Raw genomic sequence first — 16,570 nt, 5'->3', positions numbered from 1 at the left:
GTTCCTCGTCTGTTTCATTTTTTTTGCTGTGACCATGGAAGTTTCAGAATGGAGGATGTGGTTCTTGTGTCCAGTACAGGTATAGACACCTCCTCCCCAAATTCGCTGAGCAACAACTCGCCTGTTCATTCAAGGTTGACCAGGACTATCTCCAAATTTGCCTTCGAAGGGTCAGTCAGTAATATCACTACTACCACTACTACCACTACCAAGACTGGTTCTTTTGTGTCAAGTGCTGTCGAACTCGAAACTCTGGATGCCCAACATGTCACTATAACTACTACTGTGTCTAAAGAGCTGACCGTGAATCACTCACCGCAGGCTTCCAAGGAGAAGAAGAAGAAGCGAAAGAAGAGCGCTACTACTAAATCTTCTGAAACCAGCAAAAAGAGTGTTGTGAAAAAGACACGAAAACCAAAAGAAAAAGTGCCAGCTACGCTTAATGAACGAATGGTCGCTATTTTTGAAAAGTCTGCACTTATAACAGTACCTGATGAGTACCGTGGTAATGTTGATCCATCTCATCATGGGATTGATATAACAAGAAATGATTCTAACGGCTATTACATTAACAATAACGACCGTAGCGAAAATAACGACAATAAAGACGAGAACAAAAATAGTTATTATAATGAGACTAACGACAAAAGTCAACAAGATGACAGAATGGCTGCTAGTATAAGTAGCACTATAGCACGACATGACATCAGTGCAAATAATAGACCATTTAATTTTGGCTGTGATATCCAACTGAACGATCCAGACTACGATAATGCTAGATTACTTTCTGGAAAACCAGGAAAAGTCAGGGCTTTGCGTAGAAACCGTCAGAATCAGGAAAAACAAGACAGAGCTTCCGGACAGAGCAAAAGACTTAAGCCATCATATCAGTTAGAGGCGGTTCCTAAACCCCAAATTCCTGCTGACTTCCTTGTTTCTGTGGAAGAAGGTTGTCAGAATATCAAGCAACTGAAATTAATATTCCCAGACACACCAAAACCGAAGAGACACTGTTCCAGCCAGAGAAACAATTCTGCTGAAACAATATCACCTGTCAGAAATCGTACCTCTTTTAATAGAGAAAAAAGAGGTAGCGAAAGTCTAACTATGTTTGATCTGGCATCGAGAATCCCATCGGATATCTTATCTCAGGAAATGCGAATGTTGGACAGTCGAAGTGAGAAGGAAAACATTTTTGATGAAGAAGTGCCCGAGGCTGGTGATACAGACTCTGATGAGAGTCCTGAAATTGCAGTATCTACTTCAAGTAAGCTAGCTGCAGTTTCTGTATTAACGCCCAATAGATCGTTGGTCTCTGGATCTGGTAAGAGTATCACAAATAGTCGTGCTGAATTTGATGACGGTGTACAAGTTCTTACTAAAAATGTGCATCCGAGAAGGGTGCTGACTCCACTACTCAATTCAGAAGTGAGATCCCAATCTGACCCTTTTGTTGCATCTCGAAGCGGTGATGACAGGACTAGTCAAAACGCTATATCTTTACCTCGCTCCAAACGACAAGACAGTAACACAGAAAAAAATTCATTTGTAGAGATCTATGAAATCTCCGATTCTGAGAATGACTATGGGTCTCCACTAGTGTTGAGCCAACAACGACCTACGAATCTACTGTGTAACAGTCCAATTAGACAATTATCAGCAGCAACTATTATCACAATTTCATCGTCACCGATTCATAATGAAACTGGACCATCCAAACCAGACAAGTTAAATTCAATTGACACGTTTGATGAATTTCACTCTTCGTCTCCTCCCAGAGCTTCTCTCAGCATATCTTCGGCAAGACGCCTTACTCTGGAACCAGATAAGATTTCTGATAGACTTGCAAACAGCACTGATGACAGTTATTCATTTAACAGTGTTGACGAGGTGCCTCAATCGCCGGGATATGCTGATAGTGAAAACCTTCTCGAATATGCTCCTTATATCATGACAGTTGGTGAACCGTATAAAGACATTATTTCCGGTTCCCCTCCTAACAGATGTTCCCAACCTATCTCAATCCCATCATCATCTATCTCTACATTCTCTAGTTTTGGGAGTCAAGATGATACTGCAAACAGCAATGTTCCTATTACAGATATTCACAGTGAACCACAAACCACGGACTTCGTTGATCCAACTCCTCTGACCGATAAAACTGCTGATGAACTGCCACCTCGTACTGAGAATGTCGACTACAAGTCCATCTACGAAGCGATGCCACTGGACGAGTTGAGACGGACAGTTGACAAGTACGGATTCAAGCCACGAAGAAGTCGTCAGGCCATGATCGAGTTGCTATTAAGCTGTCATACGGATACCACCGATATCCCTTCCATCGCAGCTGTCTCACAACCATCCACATCCATGCCGAACTCAGACTCTGACATGCGGTCCAAACTATTCACACGCATATCAACACAAATCAGGACCAACCCCCTGGCCAAACCATGGTGGACTAAAATGCTTCTCTACGAACCACTCCCACTCGAATCGTTCCAACGATTTCTGCAGCAAACACTCTCCATCGACCTCGACCTCGAACTTGTCCGCTCCTGGTGCGACCACTGCGGAGTCTGTACTCGAGCATCTGACCCTACTCACTCAGACACGCCATCCAGTCAGACCTCTGAGACCGAGGTCTAAATTATTTATTTTATTTATTATTTTTTGGTTCTTTTACCGTGGTCCTGCCTCCGGCGGCTGGGGCTCCGCCCCAGACCCCGCTGCTCCTCTCGCTCCGCTCGAGTCGGTCCGTCCACGGTCCTAGCAATCTCCTGCGAAGCAGGAGCAACGGGGTCTGGGGCGGAGCCCCAGCCGCCGGAGGCACACCCCCTGATCATCCCCGGAATCAGAACCCCGATCTCAGGGTCCAGCGGACTCCGTAATCGGCAACCCTAACATCTTGATAAGACAATCGACAGGGGGCGCCGTTCACAAGACGACATATATATAGCCGAAGGCGAGCTTCAGGTGAATCCACTTTTTTGTGTTGGCAGAAAAGGCACCAGGTAAAAATGGTGGTTGTACGTGTGGACGAAGAGTCGCAATCGCTGATTCGCGGGCCGAACGGGCTGAAAGTCCGTAAGAGACGGGCCAGTTGCTTGAGATTTGGCTGCTACACTCTTTTAGGAGTGTTCTTTTTGGCGGTGTTTAATGTTATTTTCTTGCCTCGAACTTCCATTAGTAGGGATTGGAACCGATTGCATTCGATTAAAGTATCGGATGCAGACGTAAAACGCACGTTATTTCAGTCTGTCAATGCTTCTAGCATTCGTGACTGGAGTTATAAGTATACTCAGGAACCTCATCTCGCCGGTACTAATTATGGCTTGGTTGAGTGGACTAGAGATAAGTTTGAAGAGTATGGCATTCCTGCTGAGATTGTTTCATACGATATCTACTTGAACTATCCTAGAGACCATGCGGTCAAGCTGTTGAATGAAGATGGATCTGTACAATTCTCTGCCAGTCTTGAAGAGGCGGTTATTGAGGAAGATCCTACTACTAGCCGTGAGGACCGAGTCCCTACCTTCCATGGATACAGTGCTTCAGGTAATGTAACTGGTCAGCTTATTTATGTCAATTACGGCACTAGAGAGGACTATGACCAACTTATTGCCAAGGGTGTTGATTTCAAGGGTAAGATTGTCATTGCTAGATATGGCGGCATCTTCCGTGGCTTGAAAGTCAAGTTTGCTCAAGATTTGGGTGCTATTGGAGCCTTGCTTTACTCTGATCCTGGTGATGATGGTGGAATTACTATCAAGAACGGTTACGAAGCATACCCTAATGGTCCAGCTCGTCACCCCTCGTCTGTTCAAAGAGGCAGTGTTCAGTTTTTGTCGCTCGGTCCTGGTGATCCAACTACGCCTGGTTGGGCTAGTAAACCTGATTCCAAGCGAGTTGATCCATATGACACTATCCCTAGTATCCCCAGTATTCCTATCAGTTACGAGGATGCTTTGCCATTGCTCAAGGCTATCAATGGCAAGGGTCTTAAGGGATCTGATCTTGGTGAGAACTGGGTCGGTGAGCTCACTGACGAATTTGACTACTCCGTTGGTCCTTCTACACTCGAAGTCAATCTTTACAATGACCAAGATTACGATATTAGACCAACTTATAACGTTATTGGAAAGATTGAAGGTATTATTAGCGATGAAGCCATTGTCATTGGTAACCATCGTGATGCATGGATTGCTGGTGGAGCAGGTGACCCCAATTCTGGTTCTGCTGCTCTGATTGAGCTTGCCAAGGCTTTTGGTGAGTTGAAGAAGATCGGTTGGAAGCCTTCTAGAACCATTATTTTGGGTTCTTGGGATGGTGAAGAGTATGGTTTGCTCGGATCTACTGAATGGGGTGAAGACAATGCCGAATACTTACAGCACCATGTTATTGCTTACCTCAATGTCGATGTTGCTTTCAGTGGAAGCAGATTTGGTGCTAGTGCATCCCCATTACTGGACAATGTTCTTATAGATGTCACTAAACAAGTGCCTGCTCCATCTGGTAACGGTACTTTGTATGACTTGTGGTACTCTCAAAACGGTGCTCGCATTTCAAGTCTTGGTTCTGGTAGTGACTACACTGTATTCCAAGACTATCTTGGCATTCCATCTGTCGATTTTGGATTCGGTGGTGGCAAGGGTGACCCTGTATACCAATACCACTCGAACTACGATTCGTTCTATTGGATGGACAAGTTTGGTGACAAGGACTTTGCTCACCACAGTGTCATGGTCAAGGCCTGGGGTCTTCTGACCCTTACTCTTTCCGAGACAGAGCTCATCCCGTTCAAACTTGCTTCCTACGCCAAACTTCTTGATACCTATCTTGAGAAGACCGAATCACAGCTTCCTAAAGAGATCTTTGACGACGGCGATGACGAATATGACGACGACGACGATTTTGATTTTGACTTTTCTGAAGAGATGAGTGTTGATATGGCCGTGGCTATTGCTAATGCTGACAGCTCGGCTCTTGCATCTGTCAACCCTGTCTCTTCAACCGATGTTTCTGACACTGAAGTTGATGCTCAACAAATCTTCACCAGACCCAAGCACAGAAAGCCTAAACACCCTAAGAGAAAGCTACATAAGGAGGCTAGAAAGGCATTTGAGAAGCTTCGGAAGGAAGTGGACAAGTTCAAGACCAGAGCTAGAAAGTACGATGCCTATACTGAGAGACTCCAAGAGGAGTTCACTCAGGACTACGCCTGGTTCTACAGCTACAAGAAACTGATCTTATTAGTCAAGATCAAGGTTGCCAACATCAAGCTGGCTCAAATCGAGCAGCTCTTTACCTATGACAAGGGTCTTGATAACGGCCGTTCGTGGTTCAAGCACGTTGTCTTCGCTCCTGGCATCAACACCGGTTACGCCGGTGCCCTCCTCCCCGGTCTCACCGAGGCCATTGATGCTCGCGACCCCTCCGCGATCCTCAAATGGGCTACTATCATTCGCGCAAGCGTCACCTCAGTCAACGCTCTCGTTTCCAAGTAGTTTTGTAATTCATATTTCTTTTAGCGAGTTGCCGGGTCTGCCTCCGGCGGCTGGGGCTGCGCCCCAGCCCCGTTGCTCCTGCTTCGCAGGAGGTTGCTTGGACCGTGGAGTGAATCTAGTGTATTTGACTGTGAAAACAATTGCCAGCAGCAGCTGAGCGCTACGGTCGAAGCAATCTCCTGCGAAGCAGGAGCAATGGGGTCTGGGGCGCAGCCCCAGCCGCCGGAGGCAGACCTCATAGGGAGTTAAACGCAGAAGCAGAGTGTTAGAGATATATTTGATTAATGGGACAAGGCTTACTTTCGCCGTAGCGACTTTCCGAACTGGATAATTGCAACATATGTCAGCCAGAACGATTATGAGGACTCTAAGGATAATGAATGTGCTCTGGTACCCGTCGGTGTCAATCCAAGGGGTTATGGCGTAAGCAAATATAAAACCGCCAATGAAATTTCTGATCACGGTAGCTGTAACCATGGAATCGCCTCTGATTCGTGGGTAGCAGTTTCCATAGCGTATGTGTAGGCAAGCAAGTGGCCAAGAGCCGGCCCTACAGTGGAGAACCCGTATCCGACGTCTACAGCTGGCCATGGATCCCATGATCTGCTCCTATTCCCTACATCCACAACCCGGCTGGTGGAAGGTAAGCACTACTATAGCAGCATAAAGTCGAGATTCGGGTTCAAGTGAACCCCTCCGTTTCTTCGTGCCATCCACAAGCAGCATTTGTCAGACAGTGGCCCTGTTATGTAGCAACAGGATGCTGACGATGTAATGGGTATACACACTAAGCTAAGTGCACTAGGGCTTAAGTTTTAGGGTTGTTCAGCAAGACTGCCAAATCTATACCAAATTGTGCTGTTAAGTAAACAGTTCCCATTCCGTCAAGTTTTGTAGAGCTTTGAGATACTGGATTATTAAAATACTGAACGCAGTTATCTACAAGTTGGAATCACTTCACGATGCAAACTTCCACACGAGAAACCTGTGTGGTTCGTTACAATTGCAATCCCGAAGTTAAATATGTAGTCTAATTCGAAAAGCCTTTTTAAACCCAAAAAAAAAAATTTAAAATCTGCTCAGCAGGTAGTGATCACCAAAATACTTTATAAGTACTAATATAAATCATCACCAAATAAAATGTAAACTTTCAAGTATGATAAGAACCGAATCGTTATCTTATCTATGTTTCTACCCTTGACCTAAATTAAAAACGCGTAATTATCTGACGCGTATGAAGCGCCAATGCAAGTCAAAGATCAACAGTGAGTAGAACTACTTCCTTGTGAGTACTTGACGGCTATTGGATTTCTGTATATACACAAAAATACGACATTCGGAGCTCAATGTTAAGTTTGCAAGCTAAAACGGGGCCCATGTCCCCTAAGGACACAAATATTGTGTCAGGAAAATCGATAGACAACGCGACTCCGCGGGACCCTGTTGAAACTGTGAAGACTAAGCTTTGCAAACGAGACCGCGATAATGATATTGGTCAGGGTCAAGAAAATAGTGGTATTCCTATAAAAAATTCACAATCAAAGAATCAAGACAGTTCACTTTCGAATATCGAAAGTAATACTCATGAACGTTCATCAAAGGATAAAACTGTGAAGGCTAAGGAGAGTTCGACAACATCTGCCCCTGACACGTCAAAGCAGAGCGAGCTTCCATCACAGAAAACAAATCCCTCTGTAACTCAGTCGGATTCTCCAGTAAACTGGACTGGTGCAAATCAAAATATCGTCATGATGCCCAACAATGTACCTATGAATGTACAAGGGATGACCCCTAATATGGTTCCTCCACCCAATATGATATTTACGAATATGCTGGCTTCTGGCATGATTCCTCCAAATATGATTCCTCCTGGTATGGTTCCTGCTAATATGATTTCTCCTAATGCTATTCCGCCAACTACTATTCCACTCAATATGATCCCACCTCAAATGATCCCACCTCATATGCTACCGCCCAATATGGTCTCTCCTCCATTTCTACCATCTGGCATGATCCCAGTTTCAACAATACAAGATGGAGAATCCACACCCTCACCCGAACGGCCAAACAAAAAACAAAAGATTGGCAAAACTAAAGAAGAACGTGAACAGGAACGTTTGGACAAGGAGAATGAACGCCTAGCAAAGCTAGAAGCTGAACAGCAGAAAAAAGCTGAGAAGATGGCTGAGAAAATGGCTGAAAAGCAGAGAAGAGAGGAAGAAAAAGAAGAGAAGAAAAGGCAGAAAGAAGAGGAAAAACGACTAAAAGAAGAAGAGAAGCGTTTGAAAGAAGCTGCCAAAGAAGAAGAGAAACGACAAAAAGAAGAGGAGAAGCGATTAAAAGAAGCGGCAAAAGAAGAAGAAAGACGTCAAAAGGAGGAAGAGAAAAGATTAAAAGAAGAAGCCAAAGAGCAAGCACGACTAAAAGAAGAACGAAAGCAGTTACGAATGGATCGATTCTTCAAAAAAGTGCAAAAGCCAACGTCTGCTGAAACTCCAGCTGGATCATCAGAGTCGAAAGAAGCTAGAAGTTTCTCGTCTTCTATAATTGACGATTCCAATAACTCTTCTTTGAATGCTACTAAATCAACTGCCAGCGAATCCACTGCCTCTGTTGAGAGCAGTAGCAATGGCAGTGAAAATTCCACAGAGGAGTCGAAAGCTGATTTAAATACCTCTCCGTGTACCTTTGACGAAATATTCCTTCCCTTCCACATCAAAGTCGATACCACTCTGTGTGCTCGTGATTCTTGGATTGAGAAACGCGCTCGTAACGAATTACCATCGACAGATATTGACATCTTTTTGAAGACGAACAAGCAACAGAGAGGTTTCTCACCTGATAAGACAACAGTTGAGATTATTCAACTCATGAACACGGGCTCACTCACTGAATCAAGGGTAATGGAGCTTCTAAATAAACTGCCGAGACGACATCTCAAGTTCGCAGAGAATATTCGACCACCATATGTTGGTACCTTTTCGAAACCAACACCTAGAATAATGGTTATTCAGCCCTGGAAAAGATTTATAGCTCCTCAAGACACGAACCCCGAAACTCTCGTCTCTACCACAGATTTAATACCTGACACTACTCGTGTCGAATTGGGGAACTCACTGCTATCTATCAATTATGACTATGATAGTGACTATGACTGGGTAAATGATAATGAAGAAGGCGACGAGGAAATTGGAGAGGATATTGGAGAAGAAGATGAAAGCGAGTCTGACGACGATGACAATGAAATGGCTGGGTTTGTGGAAGATGAGTCTGATACCCCGACCCCCTCAAGTAGCAGCGATGAAGGTTCACCAACCAACACCAACCGTCGTCGCATTATTGGACCTCTTGCATCTCTGGTAGCCTGGAATGACGGAACTGAGCCTCATATTTTTGATCACATGGAAACAGCACTTCTAATAGACCTTAAAGGTGATGCATCTATTGATCCATTCAAAGACTATTGGGCCTCCTCGCCAGCTGAAGCTACTGCTGTTGGGACTGCTCTACCATCGACCGCATCGCCAACATCGTCTGCCACAGCAACACCTGCAAAACTTATTCCTGACCACCTTCTACGAGATTTCCTCACGAAAATTCAGGGTAGTGACAAAAACCAGACACTTCTCGTCGAGACCCTCAAAATTGAGTTTAACTCGGTATCGAAATCCACTATTCGAGACACTATCAAGGCATGTGCAAAACGTGTGGGTGCCAAAGAAAACGACAAACGCTGGGTCATTAACCCTCCATTTGCCGACAAATACGGCATCCTCACAGCCCCCACAACCAACTCCACTTCTACGACGCGGCAGGCATCGCCATTTTTAGCTGGTAACTAATTTAATTTATTCTATTTTTCCGACCCACCTGCCTCCGGCGGCTGGGGCTCCGCCCCAGACCCTGGTTGCTCCTGCTTCGCAGGAGATTCCTCTGGAATGACGGAATGTGTTCGAGAGTCAAGTTTGCGGGTGTGTCTCAGAGCTTCACCATCACGTGACATTTGTACTTTGATGTTGAGATCGGCATAAATTTTTATTTTGACAGGGAGTTTGGAAAATTAATTTGTAAACTATCCTACTATTTATTTATTTTTGCTTTCTTTTTTGTTCTTTCTTTTTGTTTTTTTGCTATAATGGACACAGTACAGCAAGCTCGTAAACTTTTGGAGAGCTCAGAGGCTGCCAAGTGCTTGGAATTGGCGCTGCCTGTTCTCGACTCTCAGAGCTCCGACGATGTGAAACTCGAAGCTCTACATTTGATCGGTGAGGCCTATTTGGAAAATGGTGACCCTAAAAATGCTTTTGAGTGCTTCAGTAAATGTGCTGAACTTGATCCTGATGGATCCAAAGGCGGCATGGAAAAGTTTTTATGGCTGGGTCAGCTCAGTGGTGGTGAACCGGGTCTGAAGTGGTTTGAGAAAGGTCTTCACGGTCTCAGAAATGCATTAACAGAAGTCAATAACAAGGCGGCCAGTAGCAGTAAAGTTAATGGTGATAATGATTTACAGATGCAGTTTCAAGTCAAGCTGCTCCATAAAAAAATTAATGAAGCTCTCTGCGGTATGATCGAGGTGTGGATGACAGACCTTTGTATGGAGCCAGAGGCCGAGTCGCAATGTGAAAAGTTAATTGCTGAGGCCCTGTTACTTGATGAAGAGATTCCAGAGTCCTGGAGTATGTTGGGCTCTATTCGTATTAGTCAACAACGAAATGATGATGCTAGAGAAGCTTTAGAGAGATCTTGGCAACTCTTCCAAGCGGTTGGCGATGGCAGTATAGACGAACTTCCTTCTTTGATTAGATTGGCTCAAAATATGATGGAAATGGGTCAACATCAGTATGTCCTAGATGTCACTAAACGTATTCATGTTATGGACGATCAGGTAGTGGACTCTTTCTATTTGAATGGTCTTGCTCATAATGAACTGTATAAGGAGATTAGAGATGGCCCAGATGCCGAGTCAAAATCAAGAATCGCTGCTAGACACATTGCTGGAGCTCGTGATGCTTGGACCCTGCTATTAAATCTTACCAATACTGGGGATGTTGAAGTGGATGACGAGCTTGTAAGCAGTGTTCAAGAGCTTCTGACCACATTGCCGGAAGTCGGCGATGACGACTTTAGCAGTAGTAGTGAAGAGGAAGATGAAGATATGGAGGATGACGACGACAAGGTCGACTTGAAAGACCTGGATAGTGATGAAGAACTCTAAAAGCTATTCCTCTGTTCCATTTTCAGTGGATTGTAATATAAATATTATTATTATGTTAGAATAGTGTAATGTACCGTACCAAACTTGAAGTGTACGAGCGAGATAGAAATCAAGACTAGTAGAATATAATTGCATCGATATTAATTAGATTACAGGAGACTCGACGTTAGATTTACTACCGTGAGACAAAGATAAATATTTTGACCACGACTGAATGGTGGTTGACAGATATGAACAATTAAAGCAGAGGCTAAAACTGCTATTTGATTATAAAATTTGAGGGTCTTATGGGGGTGTGGAATCAGGTTTTACTCAGACGGGACCTGAGAATATACCTCAGCGGTTTCAGGTTCAGTTTGGTTATGTTCATGTTCTTCACTTTCCCTTAAAGACAAATCTTTAATTCCTTTTTTCAGGTCAGTATAGTCTGTATCTGATGCTGATTTTACTACTGGTTCCGTTGCTGGTTCTGCTGCGTCACCTTCGGGCTCTGCTTCATCGACCCACCCTTCACTATCTGACTCAGGACTTTGATAAATAGCTGGTTCGCTGCTGTCTTGAAGAATATCCTCCTCATATGAAATACTATTTAGCAGCTGAACGTACTCTTCAGGTACTAAACCTGTTTCACCAGTCTCAGGATCTTCGGCAACGAGCCAGCCTTGGCCATGTCGATATGAAATCCACACTATTTGGCCCTCTTGTAATGGAGCCTCATTATCATTTTCAGGGGTAAAGTCAAATAATGCTACTGCCCTTCCATGTATTTCATCAGCAGATGCTACTGAAAACTGATATTCTTTACTGATTCTATCACCCACTTCATGCGATTTAATAACTGGAGAATTCAAGTCAGAGTCTTGTTGCCATGGTGGCCCGTCTTCAAAACCGGCCGATTTGTCATTATAGTAATGTGAATGTGGGTCATTAGCATCGTAAGTATCGTTATATTCGTAAGTAGGTTCGTAATCTTCGTCGTCATCTGTCTCACCACTAGCCTGTTCAAATTCCGGCACTCCGTAATGCAATGGATGGAACTCAGGATATGCAAAATCACGCACAGTTGCGTATGAAAGAGCAGAGTGAAAATTAGGAATTTCTTCTAAATCCTGATATACAACTGAACCCTTTGCATCAACATTCTGATGCGCAACATCTGAGTTATTCTCAGGGCTATCGTTGTCAGTGTGTTCCAACTGCTGATGTTTGCTATCCAGGTTTTCACTCACAACGTCAGTTTTGCTATCATGCGGTTGCGAAACGCCCGATAATACATCTTGAAGAACGGAAATATCATGCGAGGCTCCGGACTGGAATGCTGACGATGCTATTGGAGATGGTGGTTTGGCCGCCATTATGCTATGTATGCGAAAATCAACTCAAAGTAATGTGTAAATCGATCCCGGTATCCAGTTGACTGAAACACCGAGTTCTTTGGTTTCTTGTTTTAAAATCGACACCAATCTAATAAGATCTCTAGTTTATGATCGAAAATTGACTATAGATCTGCTGACACACGCGATCTCGCTCTCTAAAAACAGCTTCTACTCTAGCTCGCGTGGCTCTCGTGATTAAATGCTTCTTCGTCGAATTTTTTTCTGTGGCTCTTATTCTACACCGTTTAAGATTGTTTTTTTACCACCCTCACCTGTTTTAATAATTCTAGCTATCGATGATCTGGAATGTTCATACCATATGACTCTAGCGCAACTAAGAGATATCCAAAGTTTCAAGGTCGAACAAGATATCAATCAAAATCGGCCTAATCTATTCCTCTCTCTTTATCTAGCAACTTTGTTAATTCAAATCCCGTACAACCCTTGAACTAGAAAAATATCTAACAGAATCAGGCCAGACATCTACGATCACGACCAACTTAGTCGAAATGATCCCTCAAAGACTCTTACACAAATATGACTCCTTGGCACCAACTTTACTTACCAATATCTCTTCTGTTCTTCAGCTGTTCTATTGCTGTTGTCGATTCAACTATTCTTCACCTGGTAATAATCCAAATACTCTTCTAAACAGAGGAGATTGTGGGCTCGTGAATATTAAATAGTTGCAGTCCTAATGCAATACCTAGAAATGCGGTTTGAAATAGACGGCTGTTTTGCGGTCCAAGCGATATGAGCACCGTTTTAATAGCCGTATGCGGTCGCAGATTGTAAATACCCAAGTTCGCAACTCACAAACCAAAAATAAATCTCGCAAAAATGTTGATAATAAACAAATCAAATTATTACCCCAAAATTATCCAAATCAAGTTGCTACTCAAAATACGACCCGAGTAAACTTGATATCACAGCCGCAAATATGCTGTTGTCTTTAAACGCGAAATAACTGAAACCAGTTTCGGATCCGACTTTAAAAGTGACAGTGATAGATACCTGCGTCATAAAAGTGTCGAGAGACCGACAAGTATCCGAGCTCACAAAATATGAAATTAGAAAACAGCAGTTTTCGCAGTAATAGAATATCCAACTTTAAAATGAAAAACGTGCTCTCTTATCAGCGATTTACCTTTTATTTTATACTTTTTGTTTCAAATTATGAAAAACCCCGCTTGACGGAAATGTAATTTGTGAAACACTAGTTTTCGGCGAAACCACACCGATATAGCAATAATCAATCCAGAGATAGATAACTGACAAATGTGTCTTTCAAACCTACCAGCAAGCTTATTCGAATACCACCGAAAATTGTTTATTTTTGTTCTGATAATTTCAAGTTCTCTCACTGAAGAACAAAACAACCTAATAACGTGATTACCTCTACAAACCTTTTCTGACCGGATTTCTATTTTTATTTATATCAGTTCCCTAATGACGGATGAACCCATATGCACAAACTTGTGGCCAGCCGACATATACCGATGTGCGGCGAGCTGACCTGCAGGTTGTCAAATCTTTATCTCATCTTCTGCATGCCGCTTACTCAGGCACCAATCGACGTGACCGAGTTAGTGAGACACCTTTTCAGGGGGACTGGTATCTCTTCGGGTTGGGCTGTTGCCTCCGGCGGCTGGGGCTCCGCCCCAGACCCCGTGGCTTCTGCTTCGCAGAAGATTTTCGTGGGAATTGGGATAAATTGGGGTTTTTTTGCGAAACGAAGCTGCTGGTATCGGAGTCTGAGTGCCGAGTTCTGCGGGGAATTTGGTCGAACTACTATTTAGTTGGGTCTCATGGCTGATTGTTAGTCACTGTTCGATGGTGAATTTTGCATGGTTTGGATTAGTCTTTGTAAGACTACGCCCAGTCATCATCGGAAATGCGGCCTTGCTCCGCGGAAAAAGCTGTTCTCGAACGATGCTGCAGATCGAGTCATCGGCATCAGCAACCCGTCCCTGCTGCCAACCTCAGAACGCCAGTCTTCAACCATCAGCCGCGGACCAATCTCGAGTCTCAAGACCATTTCAGTGAAGTCGAAGAGTACCAGTTGGGTCCGTAAGAAGGGAAGGGGGGGTCATTGCCTCCGGCGGCTGGGGCGCTGCCCCAGACCCCGTAGCTCTTGCTTCACAGGAGATGGCTAGGACCGACCACGGAAACGACTCGAGCAAAGCGAGAGGAGCTACGGGGTCTGGGGCAGGGCCCCAGCCGCCGGAGGCAGAGACCCTGATCTCGCCGTTAGGACCCTTGCAGGATGCGGCTTCAACTTGATTTTATGTGATAGACAAAATGCAATGATAGCGACATGAATCGCATTGCACTTTCTCTTCAAGTAAAGTTTTGTTTGGACGAAAGAAAGAATGACTACGGCTCATAGACCTACGTTTGACCCTGCGAGGGGTCAGAAGAATACCCAGATCTCGGGGTCGATTGTGCACACGCGAATGCTGCCAGCACATACCCAACTGAAGTTCAGGAAAAGGGGCCAAGGTGGTGCTGCTGACGCTGATGCTCATGGAACCGATGGTGGGAAGAGAGATTTTAAACGAGAGCTTTTACTTGCTGAAAATGAGTCAAAGCAGAGTAATGGGAAAAAGCGTGGACTTGTGGAGTACGATGCTGAAGAAGAGGAGGCTGCTGATGTTGGGAGCAGTCGAAAACGACGAGAGATCTCTGATGGAAGTGTATCTAAGTCAGTGCCTCTTTTGAAAGGAGATGAGACTAGTAATAGTTTACATAATGGAGACGAAGAGAAGAATAACGAAAATATTCCTGAAGACGAGTCAGATAGTGATGTCGGTGATACAGATGGATACGACAGTAAGGCGAGGAATGAAGATGAGGATGAGGAGTACAGACGTCGGATCCTCGAAAAATATAAGGATATCGATGCTGATAGTGATTCTGATGGCGACGACGATGATGAGGAAAAAGATGAAGACGACGATGATGACGAAGATGAAGATGACGATGACGACGATGATGACGAAGAGGACGAAACTGTCATGCTGATGAGAGAACTAGAAAAGATTAAAAAAGAAAAGGCATTAGAAAAGCAACGTTTAGAAGAGATTGCTGCTCGAAAGGCTGAAGAAGAGCGAGAGCGTGAAATTGCATACGGAAATCCATTGATGAACCCAGCCACAAAGGATGGTAAAGATTCGTTTGCAGTCAAGCGAAGCTGGATGGAAGATACTGTTTTTAAAAATCAAGCATCGAGTCTGGCTGCTAACCAGTCTGAGCCGAAGAAGGAACTTATCAATGATCTATTGAGATCAGACTTTCATAAAAAATTCATGGACAGGTACATCAAGTAAATATGACCAGTCTTGTCGTCTCGATGCATTGTGAGAAGTAGGACTACCTACCTGGCTTTGACCAGTAATACTACTGGAGTCTAGTGTATGGCTCGACTAGTATAACTTCAATTTGAAGAGCCCAACGTTGTCATACTGTGAGTCTATGTAAATCTATTTATTTAATATTATTTAATTGAAAATAACCTTCTTAGTTCAATGGTATCAATTTTAAAAATTGATTTTATTTAAAAACTTCCTGCTGGAGAGCTGGAGACTGCTGGTATCACTGCAAACTAGATATTTATTTTATTTTATTTAATTAAAATAAATGTGCTTATATCACTGGTATTAATTGTAGTTTAGTTAAATATAATTAGGACTATCATGGTGTATCTAACGCGCGGCATGGTAGATCAACAAAATGCCTGATTATCTGCAACATTGGCATCTGGATTCTCTTCTGTACAACATCATCATCATTAATCGAAATTGCAAACCTCCACAATGACGATATATTCTTTTCATTTATTTGACCGCCATGGTAAGTACAGCATCGTGATGTATCGTAATTCTGAAATTTAAAAATGGTCCCTTAGCAAAGCTGTTGACACACGCTCTTGCCTTGAAACTATAATTCATGCTTCAGGAGCCGACTTTTAGTAATTGACTTTTGTTTGTTCCTGTCTATTCCGTTCTCACTTGTGTACCTGAATTTTTCCTGTTTTTTCTCTTAATTTACGATTAAATTTCTGATAATTTCGAAGGTGAAATTGCGTTGAACGCAACTGAAATGCTCGAACTAACCTCTCACCAGCCGAATGCATTTACTCAAGAGAATGGCATACAGTTCCAAGTGGGAGCACGCCTTCAAAAAGAATATCGAACTCAATTCCTGCGCCAAATGAACTGTTTAATCGTGCTCCAAAAGCCAACCTGTTACCAACGCAGAATCAGGCCCCTCGAAACAAAGCTGACGATGCCAAACTGATTTTTGGTGTTATCTACTCCATGAGAAGCATGGTCCGTAAGCTGACCGACCAGGACTCTTTCATATCATTCCGCACCAGCAAATACCGACTGCATTATTTTGAACCTCCGTCGAATATCAAATTTGTCCTTATCACCGACCCCAAAGTCGACAACATGAGACCTGTCCTCAAC

At 43.7% G+C, this 16,570-nt stretch overlaps 6 protein-coding genes across 6 annotated transcripts; 5 read left to right on the top strand and 1 right to left on the bottom strand.

Annotated features, from left to right (window-relative positions):
• Nucleotides 1-48: 48 nt before the first annotated feature.
• slx4 (structure-specific endonuclease subunit) lies at nt 49-2,649 on the top strand (the record flags this gene model as incomplete). The annotated part of the gene is made up of 1 exon (XM_018881857.1): nt 49-2,649. One exon carries the CDS (start codon nt 49-51, stop codon nt 2,647-2,649), a length of 2,601 nt encoding a protein of 866 aa, XP_018736294.1.
• Nucleotides 2,650-3,020: 371 nt separating this feature from the next.
• On the top strand, nt 3,021-5,507 carry VPS70 (Vps70p; the record flags this gene model as incomplete). The annotated part of the gene is made up of 1 exon (XM_018881856.1): nt 3,021-5,507. The coding sequence occupies one exon, from the start codon at nt 3,021-3,023 to the stop codon at nt 5,505-5,507; it is 2,487 nt and encodes an 828-aa protein (XP_018736293.1).
• Nucleotides 5,508-6,853: 1,346 nt separating this feature from the next.
• On the top strand, nt 6,854-9,349 carry RLF2 (Rlf2p; the record flags this gene model as incomplete). Its single annotated transcript, XM_018881855.1, has 1 exon — nt 6,854-9,349. One exon carries the CDS (start codon nt 6,854-6,856, stop codon nt 9,347-9,349), a length of 2,496 nt encoding a protein of 831 aa, XP_018736292.1.
• A 293-nt stretch (nt 9,350-9,642) lies between these two features.
• AWJ20_4761 (uncharacterized protein) lies at nt 9,643-10,722 on the top strand (the record flags this gene model as incomplete). Its single annotated transcript, XM_018881854.1, has 1 exon — nt 9,643-10,722. One exon carries the CDS (start codon nt 9,643-9,645, stop codon nt 10,720-10,722), a length of 1,080 nt encoding a protein of 359 aa, XP_018736291.1.
• Nucleotides 10,723-11,030: 308 nt separating this feature from the next.
• Nucleotides 11,031-12,077, bottom strand: NBP2 (Nbp2p; the record flags this gene model as incomplete). The annotated part of the gene is made up of 1 exon (XM_018881853.1): nt 11,031-12,077. The coding sequence occupies one exon, from the start codon at nt 12,075-12,077 to the stop codon at nt 11,031-11,033; it is 1,047 nt and encodes a 348-aa protein (XP_018736290.1).
• Nucleotides 12,078-14,470: 2,393 nt separating this feature from the next.
• On the top strand, nt 14,471-15,427 carry cwf15 (complexed with Cdc5 protein Cwf15; the record flags this gene model as incomplete). Its single annotated transcript, XM_018881851.1, has 1 exon — nt 14,471-15,427. The coding sequence occupies one exon, from the start codon at nt 14,471-14,473 to the stop codon at nt 15,425-15,427; it is 957 nt and encodes a 318-aa protein (XP_018736289.1).
• Between the last annotated feature and the right edge of the window lie 1,143 nt (nt 15,428-16,570).

The sequence above is a fragment of the Sugiyamaella lignohabitans genome, chromosome D (genome assembly GCF_001640025.1).
Source record: "Sugiyamaella lignohabitans strain CBS 10342 chromosome D, complete sequence".
Taxonomy (NCBI): domain Eukaryota; kingdom Fungi; phylum Ascomycota; class Dipodascomycetes; order Dipodascales; family Trichomonascaceae; genus Sugiyamaella; species Sugiyamaella lignohabitans.
This window is presented reverse-complemented; position numbering and strand designations above follow the sequence as displayed.